Source organism: Macrobrachium rosenbergii, chromosome 27 (genome assembly GCF_040412425.1).
Source record: "Macrobrachium rosenbergii isolate ZJJX-2024 chromosome 27, ASM4041242v1, whole genome shotgun sequence".
NCBI lineage: Eukaryota > Metazoa > Arthropoda > Malacostraca > Decapoda > Palaemonidae > Macrobrachium > Macrobrachium rosenbergii.
In genome coordinates, this window is record NC_089767.1 from 29,894,509 (window position 1) to 29,904,508 (window position 10,000).

A 10,000-nucleotide genomic window follows, 5' to 3' on the forward strand; every position below is an offset into this window, starting at 1 on the left:
CATATTTAGACCCAGCAAAGCTAACATACAGTATAATTAATAAACACTGCAATTGAGCCATGGTATTACTCATTAACAGTGCTTATTAATTTTGAAACTGGTTTAATCTTCACTGATTTTTCTTGTGGAAAAACTTACATTTCCATTCAGTAAACCTGAAATCACTGCTCCCAATACTCATAAATGATAATGCTTGAAGTAAAGAGAAAGTTTTTCGTTCTTCCTTGTCGGTCTTTGTCTAAATTGTTCAAATCTTGATCAGGGAGCTAAGCCACATTTGAGACTTTATTCTACTAAAATGACTTTTATAATAAAATAAATTTTTATATATACTTACCAAGTAACTACATAGCTACAGTTTCCTCTTGCACGGCAGCTTAAATTAAAAAATTCGCGGGGAACGCTTCAAAGTTTAGTGCGGGCAACTGGTCCCACCCACTAACAGAAATACCAGGAACTACTTAGCAGACAACTTCATTCTGTTTATGCCAAATGTCCACCAGAGGGGAGGAGGGAGGGCTCCAATCATGTAATTACTTGTTAAGTATATATAAAACTTTATTATAAAAATATCATTTTTACATACATAACTTACCAATTACATAGCTGATTCCCACATTAACAGGTGGTGGGATACCTGGACATTTTCTACTCCAAAACATTAAGTCATGTAATGAATTTGAAAAATAAAAAGTTGCTAGCATTGAATACAATACTTGTAGTACCTTATTAGTTAAGAGCCTACAGTAGAAAACTGCCTCTGGAACCTGTACTGGCATGGAGGTAAAACCGTGGAGCACCTCTACCTAAGTGGGAGCCTTGTAGCCAAGGAGTAGTCTGATGGCTAGCAAAGCCAGTTACTAATAATCACAAGGTAGTGCAAAATATTTTAACACTGTTTAAACTTTTCTGAAGAGGTGAGAAGTGAAAATCGATACACTTCCAGTAGGTTGATTGTAGGATGGGCTTAAGGGGTGTATATGCATAAAGGTTAATGAGGTAGAAGTTGTTCTTACGTCTTTAGCTTTCACTTAAAAGTACGCCCAATACTCTCCTGAAACTAAGAATGGTCTCATAGACCAAGACCAAGTCCATATATGAAGAAGAACAGTGCTTTCTTAAAGGGCAAAAAAGGGTCCTTCTCATAACACTAAAGGGTATGAATGGCCCTCTGTGCTTCCAATCCTGCTCAGGTGATACCTGAAAACTCTTGACAGAATAGAGAGCTTCCTACTCTTCCCTAGAGCCAAGGATGTGGGAAGATGTGGTGCCAGAATGTTCAATACTGTCCAAGGAGTTATAGGAAGACTGTGGACTACACTCCTGCTCCCTGAGACATTTACAGGAGAGGGGCGAAGTGCAAAATCATCTGACAGTGGCTCTTCAACGGCTGAGATTCACCACTGGAGTATCACTAAGGTTGCACATACTTATGGACGACTTTCCAATGCCTGTCCGACGATGTCTGCGGACAACAGGCTTGACTGAGGGGCAGCTACCTAGGGCAAAACCCCTTTCGGACTCCCAAGGACCAACAGTATGCCTCCTCCCAGGTGTAGGGGAGTCTGACAGGCACTGGCTTTAGGAGATCCGAAGAAGTTGGATAGCCACCTTCGTCACTACACATCCAATAAGACACCTTTCCAGTGGCTGTCTGTCAACACCTGGGACTGGCAGCAGGGTCAACTGAGGGGGCGACTACCCGGGGAACTTCCCACCAGACTCCATTGGACTTTCAGTATGACTTCTCCCAGGTTCAGGGGAGTATGACAGTGACTTAGGTCCAGGAGAACCGGCGGACCATATACCACCTCCTCCACTGCACAACACTTCACATTCACAGGGTTAATTTCTGTTAACCCATACACAAGGCTGGCAAAGGCACAAGAAGGAAGCAAAGGAGCCAGGCACAAGAGGAAGTGGAGAAAAATAATAACAAGGGCCAATAGAAGAGAAAATTGATGTGGGGAGAGAGTTGGAGCCAGATGAATGGAAGTTGGCACCGGGAGCTGGGAGCCCTCAGCTGTCGCTAGGCTGTAGTTGGTTCCAGGCTAGCTAGGCACCACAAGAGATAGTAGCTCAAGAGTCAAGAGCTCAAGAGCTGATGAACACTTTGATCGCTCACAGCACGGTTCCCGTCTGTCAAGTGCGGCTACTCTCCTTAAAAAAGCAACTACTGTAAAATAAAAGCACAATTTCTCTCCTTACTATACATTGCCCCTACACTTATCAGTTCTCTGCAAAGAAAAGTCTAAGATGTTGTCAATTAATCCTTTACCAACAATAGTTTGAAGTACACAGAGTACCATTAAACAGGCATACCTCCATTCCTCCCAAATGTTATTTGAGACTTGCAAATATGCATACCATTACCGAAAATATTGGTCCAGAGGCAAACACAATATTTACATTTATATAAAGCTACTTGAAAAAGGAAAATTAACCTTTACCGACCATAGTGGAAGTACAAAGAGTACCATCATACAGACATATCTCAATTCCTATCACACATTATTTGGGACTTACAGATCTGCACATCATTACCGAAAATATCGGTCCAGTAGCGAACACAATATTAAGGTTTATTACGCTACTCGGAAAAGAAAGGCTAACCTTTACCAACAATAGTTGAAATACCCAGGGTACCATTATACAGACATATCTCAATTCCTATCAAATTATTTGAGACTTGTACATATGCATTTCATTACAAAAACTTTTGATTCGGTAGCAAACACAATATTTACATTTACAGTATTATGTTAATTGGTAAAGGTAGTAGCAACGGCAATGTTTTTGTTTAATCGGTATATTACACTAGCAAATTCACTACTGTAGCAAAAAATTATAAACTTGAACCAGATCTTAAAACAAAACAATAAAATACTGATCCTGAAAGTTGTAGGCTACCTGAGATCAGCGATAATACATCACCGAAATCCAGTCACCCACCAACAAATTTAAGAACAAAGCTGCCATCGACACTCGGTGTTTACTTCAGTGCCGACAGAAACAGAATGAGGCTGTCTGCTAAGTAGTTCCTGGTCTTCCCGTTAGTGGGTGGGACTAGTCACCTGCAATAAACTTTTGAAGCATTACCACAAATTTTTTAATTTAAGCTGCCATGCAAGAGGAAACTATAGCTATGTAATTACTTGGTAAGTTACTTATATAAAAATCTACTGTTTTTCACTTTGTTAGTAATTTTGGGGCCTCGTTGTTTGTTAAGTCCTTAGCGTAAAGTATAACAGAGGTCCTGGCTTTGAATTTAGGCATACTGTGCCGTAGTATTCTCATATACGCGCCAATAGTTAGACAATGAAGGAGAGCACTTTTCTTTGAATGATAGCCTTTGATCTGGGTTTTGTAAAATGACGCCAATCACCAGATAATGTAGTCTTTTGTGCAAGAAGCAAGTCTATCAAAATGACTAAACACATGGAACAAAATAATCTTAGAAATTATGTTGAACAAAACATATTTTTAACTATGAATTAGCAGTTGAGTTAATCCACTACACCAGAATATAGCTTAATTCATTTTGGTCAGCTCTCCTATATTTCTAAAAATAATTTATTCATTTCCTCACGTTTTAGTCTGGCTGAATTCATTGCCATTACATGTATGTTGAGCAAGTTGTCTCATTGGAGCTGGAATACCAAGTCATGTCTAAGGGTTTGAAATAAAGCTTCTATATCACTGGCTTCAATCACAAACTGAGATATTTAGTGAAACGTAGCTAACTTGATCTACATATCATAAATGTTTTTTGGCTCCTGAATATCCCTTCTAATATAGGGTTGCCAGACGTCCCGATTTCGCGGGACATGTCCCGAATGTGATAATTTTGTCCTGAGTCCCGGATAGACCCTCCCGGGACGGCCTTTTGTCCCGGATTTCGTTCATCATAAAAAAAAAGTAAATAATGAAATAGACTAATAATAAATGAATAAATCAAATAAAGATCATTACATTATAAAATAAATTTAAGTAATGGTTTTCAGTTGAAATTATATTGATGAAAATATAATTTGAATAACCCAACGAATCAACGATGCTGCTAAAAGTTGCGTGACGACTGACGCAGTCAATCGCGTTTGCAACTTGTTCGGTTGCTTGGCTGCGGTCCGGTGAGTGGCGAGTTGCACTCCTGCATCAGTACTGTATTAGCCTCTCATTCAAGTGTGTGTGTCGTTACTGTTTGCTACGGCCTACCTCTTTCATCTTTAAAACAAGATGTCAAAACGTAAATGTAAGTTTCGAGATGAATATTCCAGCGAATGGACATTTATCAAACAAGGCAGGAATTGTTATGAACCAAACTGTCGATTATGCCATTGCAATTTCACTATTGAACATGGTGGGAAGAATGATATCAAGAGGCACATAGAAACCACAAAGCACAAACAAAATGTTTCCTCCACTTCAAAAGATGATAAAATAACAAATTTCTTGATCAAGAAAAACACAGATGAAGAAACTAAGATAATAGCAGCAGAAGTTGCCATGGCCTTTCATACTGTTTGCCATCATCAGTCATTCAGTTCAAATGATTGCACGAATGTACTACTGCCAACAGTATTTCCTGATTCCAAAATTGCAAGCAAATTTTCTAGTGCTAGGACAAAATGTTCTGCAATAATTAAAAACGTTCTGGCTCCACATAGCATTGCCGAATTTGTTAAAGATATAAATAATAATTCTTTTTATAACATATCTACAGATGCAAGTGACCATAATGCTGAGAAAATATTTCCGTTGATTGTACAATATTTTTCACGGAAGAATGGCTTGCAGATAAAATTATTGCGAGTAAAATCCCTTCCAAATGAGACCTCGGAAACAATTTCAAACTTCTGCAGAGAGAGCCTCATCGAATTAGGACTAGATGTTAAAAAAATGTGTAGCTTTTGGTGGCGATAACACTAATACTAATTTTGGTGGACGTTTACGTAAAGGCACAAATAATGTCTTTTCGAAAGTCAAGGAAAGCATGAATGACTCGATGGAAGGTGTAGGATGCCCAGCCCATATTCTCCACAATGCTGCACATACCGCTGCCAATGTCTTGTCTATTGATGTTGAAGTAATCGTTGTTAAAGTGTTTTCATACTTTAGTATTTACACTGTTCGAACTGAGAAACTGAAAGAATTCTGCGACTTTGTTGGTGTTCAATATGCATCAGCTCTCTCTCATTCTAAAACTCGTTGGCTTTCTTTGATGAGGGCAGTTGAGAGAATCCTAAAATTATTTGAAGCACTGAAGTCTTTCTTTGCTTCTGAAGAAAAAGCTCATCAAATTCTTTTAGATTTTTTTAACAATCCACTGAGCGAAGCCTACTTATATTTTGTTCACAGTCTTGAGTATGTATTTAGCAGCAGGATTATGAAGATTGAAAAGAGAGATAACAGCATTATTGAAGTGCTTGGCTGTTTAAAAGAAATAGTTGCTTTAATAAAGGCAAGAATGGATGAAAAGTTTATTCCTCTTAGTGTTAAACGGTGCCTTAAAGATGATGAAATCACATCTCAAGAGATGAAAAAATTGCTACTTGAGGTGGATAACTACTACGTCACTTGCCATGACTATCTTAAGGAATGGGCTTCATCGTTAGAAAGTTTTGATATCTTTTCATGGATGTTATTAGATACACTTTCAGCATGGGAACAAATACAATCGTCTTGTCTAGTGTTAAAAAACAAAGGTGTAAACATTGACGACAACATCCTTTTCTGTCAGTGGTCAACATTTAAAATACTCCCTGATAAACAAATGCAGAGTAAACCTGAAGAATGGATGACGAAGATGTGTCATGAAAAATGGCTTACTATCCTACAGCAGTTCGACTTCGAAGAACAGTATTCTGAGATATTAATTTTGTGTCAATATTTGTTTAGTATACCTGCGCATAATGCAAATGTTGAGCGTGTCTTTTCTATGATGAGTGCTCAGTGGACTGACGAGAGGAATAAATTGGATGTGACAACTATAGAGGCTATTTTACAGTGTAAGTGGAACATAAATTGTCATTGCAAAGAATTTTACTGGCAGGTATTAGGAAACTTCTAAAGAAAGCAAAATCATCTGAGAAATACAACTAAAATAAAAAGTTCAATTTTCATTATTTCTGTGCATACAATTTTCTTATTTTCATTTATCTTCAGTTTTCATATGAAAAAGATACTTTGGTATCTTAATTATTTGTAATGATTACAAATTTTCTGGATTATTTTCCGTTTCTTCAGTTTCTTTATTGTAATTTGCATTAAATATTAGTTTAACAAATTTTTTTTCTTTATATCCTATTAAAATACTTGCTTGATGTTTTTCACTGCGTCTGTATCTATTTATAATATGTTTATCTGGGGATGTCTATGTATTAGAGAGATTTTAAGAATGTCCCGGATTGCTTATCTTGAAATCTGGTAACCCTATTCTAATATGACAAGCAAAATGATCTTTTATGAAGAACATTTCAGTTCAATAATAAGTACAGTATAACACTTGCACTTCATTCAACTACCAAGCATGAAACAGCTGCAAACAAATTATTTCTAAGCAGCTGTAATTCTTGTTACCCTCATTAATTTAGAAGTATCATACCTGCTGTCCCCTGACCCCATTTGCATTGCAGATTCGAGATTTCCCATTATCTTGATTGGAGGTCGGAATGATGCAGGATTAATAAAGCTGGTTTGGTTGTTCTAATAACAGTCAATTTAGGTAACTCAATCTTGAGGCATTTTCTTCATGTTGGGCACGGGAGGGAATTGTATAATTCCCTCATGAATTCATCTGGACTGGTACAATTGATGATCTTCAACCTGTTAGGGGTAAGAATGAGGAAACTTACTAAACATTATCATAAAACAACTCTTGGTCTCATAGCTAAGATACAGTTATTGCATTCTCTTGTATGATCAACAATTTATAAATTCTAGTTGCATTAATCTTACAGTATATATTTCTGCTTTCATAATCTAGTGGCAGTGGTAAATCAGGAGGCATAATTTTTTACTCAGTCATTGTCTTGCTTTGTAACTTATTTTTTATTTCATTCTCAGTAATTCTAAGCCTGCTGTCCGCGGTGAGCTAGACTATGGCAACTGACGCTTTCCTGTTATTTTACTTGCTTTACAAGAATTTCAAGTAATATTTTGTCGGCTGGCTGTAACTAAATTGTAATTGACCTTTATAGACTACACGACTTGAATTACCTAGCGCGGGGTAAGTCTAAGCCGGCATTCCGCGGCGAGCGCACCACCCCCCTCCATAGCTAATATGGCAAAATTGTAACCAGTAAACACCCCTACGGTAATGTTAGGTTAGTATTTTTAGGGGTGTTTACTGGTTACAATTTTGCCGTATTAGCTATGGGGGGGGGGGTCGCCGCAGAATGCCGGCTTAGATCTACCCTGCCGGTAGTGTAGACTTCAAAGGTCAATTACAGTTAAGTTACAGCCGGCCGACAAAATATTACTTGAAATTCTTGTAAAGCAAGGAAAATAACATAGGAAAACGTCAATTGCCATAGTCTAGCTCACCTCGGACAGCCGGCTTAGAATTACCTTTAGCAGGTATGCTATACAGTACTGTATATCTACAGTAAATACACAATGATACAGGGTGACTTCTATACATATTAAGTTACAAAAACGGGAAACAGCAAAAGATGCCAAATTTTGTGCAGCACTTTCTTTAAAATCTTTATTGATGACTCTAACCATCCTTTCTGTACACTGTCAATACATTTTATACAGATTTTTCATACTGGTAAATGTGTATAAAAGTGATATGAAGAGATGGCTTGTTTGTACAGTGGTCTAAAAAGTATGCACTAGTTTGTTTCCTTCCACAGTTTCCTTAACCTCTTTTCTGGCAATTCTTAAGCAAGACCAAATACAATTTAACTTTGGGTCTGTAATTTCTGTCATTATACTGTGCTGGAAAGAGCCTCTTAGTTGGTCTTGCTTTCGATGGTTTAAAAATTAACCATTTCTTTAAAAATTTTATTCCCTTTACACCCTTCCAACAAGTCATAAATTAGTCCTTCCATGAATTTTTGTTTATTTAACTTATAACCAGATTCTGAGTGTCATACATTTTCATCAGGTAATGGAGCCTAAATCATAAACCAATATCTGTCCATTGGCAATACTGCTTCGAAACTTAATGGCTCTAAAATAACGGTTTTATCACTACACTTTCAATGGCAGGTACGTGAACTAACCCCACTGAAGTTTCAGCTGCAACAATAGCTTTAAATTCATGAAGGTTGAACAATAATTACCTGCTTGCTTCTTACACAATACGGTCACATATTTCTTCAGGAATAAGCAGTAGCCAAGCATTCTAACGGAGTCGGAGTTTTTAAATGAAGTTGCCTTGTGAGAGTCATATACCTAAATTGTTTGGAATAAGCCTTGTAAAATTTGATACAATTAGGCCTAAAGTATCATCAATGCCATCATCAGCTTCGTCATCCTCACATTCCAGCAAGTCATCATCACTATCAATATTATAGGCCTAACGAGATTCACAATAAGGAACAAACTATATTTCCTCGATATCTTTCAGTGAATTGTGGTGAGGTGTACACAGAGGATAAGTTGTGGTGAGGTGTACAAAGAGGATAAGTTTGAGGTAAAAGGAAAGTTAGCCTCTAAGAGTCGGCTGACGAATAGCCTAGGCCTAGTCTACAAACTCGTGGTAGACGACACACCCTTGGCGAGTTTCATTTTATTTCAAAGTTAATGCTGTTTCCTGTGGCAAAATATTGTAATCATAAACCATAATTCTGTATAAAAATTTCATTGTCTTTTCATAGAACTTTGCAGCCTTAGTGGGCTACATTGTAGTCACCAGATGTAGGATAAACTTACCTTCCTAGTCGTTAACGAAGCTTCCTAGTTGAGAATTACGTTAATTCTACATAAAATATCATTCTGTACAGAAACAAGTGTATCTTGTCATCATAAAACATAATTATATTCTACGACACTAACTTTACGTAATATGAAAATAACTAAAACCAACAAAACTCTGTAGAGTTCTCAGCTTCGTCTTTTGAACATAGGCAGAAAGGACTCCTGAAATCCTATTCCTTTCCGAGACATCGTCAACAGATGGCAGCAGTAGACGATTAAGTACGTCGTCTGCAATGATTATGAGTTTACATTTGTCTACATCGATAGATGGCTTATTACATGGAGCAAAGCAGAGGTGTTTTTCACAGAGAAGTGTTTAAATCTGCACATCGAAATGATGTCGTTCATCGCAGTGAAAGAGTTCATAATACGAAAATGAGCAACAAAATACTGCCGGAACACACTGTCACTGATACCTGGCAATTACTGCAACAACCCAAAAGAACACCTTGTCACTGGTATTTCAAAGACAAATCTTACACTAACAGTAAAGATCGTAACCATGAAGCTCAAATCTGACATTTTCTAAGACAGATTCTGTTTTCGTCAATGGAAATGGTCCTTTTCCAGGTAAGTCTTGCCGTAGTAATGATAATACTTTTTGAGACTTCCTCCTCTCTCTCTCTCTCTCTCTCTCTCTCTCTCTCTCTCTCTCTCTCTCTCTCTCTCTCTCTCTCTCTCTCTCTCTCTCTCTCTAGGGTCGAGTCATTCATCATGACAAGACGTAGGATCAGACGTGACAAAATGAACCTTAAAATTATTATCAACTTTAATCTAAGGTTACTTCTGCAACAGCGGCAACACAAAATAAAATAATGGAGATTAATATGTTTGTAATTAGTCACTAAAAAACATCCTCCCGTCATCTCAGTTATTTCTAAAATCTAATAAAAAGAATAATTTAAACAATATTTAACTCGGCATTAATGTTGGTAAAATACTCTCACGATAACTACAAGGAAACAACACATTAGGATTACAAAGTAGATAGCTGATATTGAGAAGGGGGAGCGCCAATCGTTTATCTTGCGCAATAATACTTCGCCACCTAAACTTACTTAAGCAAACTGAT

The 10,000-nt window shown here is 37.3% G+C and overlaps 1 protein-coding gene across 3 annotated transcripts in view; it reads right to left on the reverse strand.

Annotated features, from left to right (window-relative positions):
* The window catches only part of LOC136853515 (uncharacterized), a 96,200-nt gene that overhangs the window by 82,713 nt on the left and 3,487 nt on the right, over positions 1–10,000 (reverse strand). For 2 of the 3 annotated variants that reach the window (XM_067129178.1, XM_067129179.1), the window contains exon 2: positions 6,605–6,825. In XM_067129178.1, coding sequence (XP_066985279.1) covers positions 6,605–6,651 — 47 coding nt within the window. In that variant the 5' untranslated portion in view covers positions 6,652–6,825. Of the gene's footprint in view, positions 1–6,604; positions 6,826–8,883; positions 9,152–10,000 lie in introns of those variants that run through there. The other variant, XM_067129177.1, reaches the window with a different exon arrangement.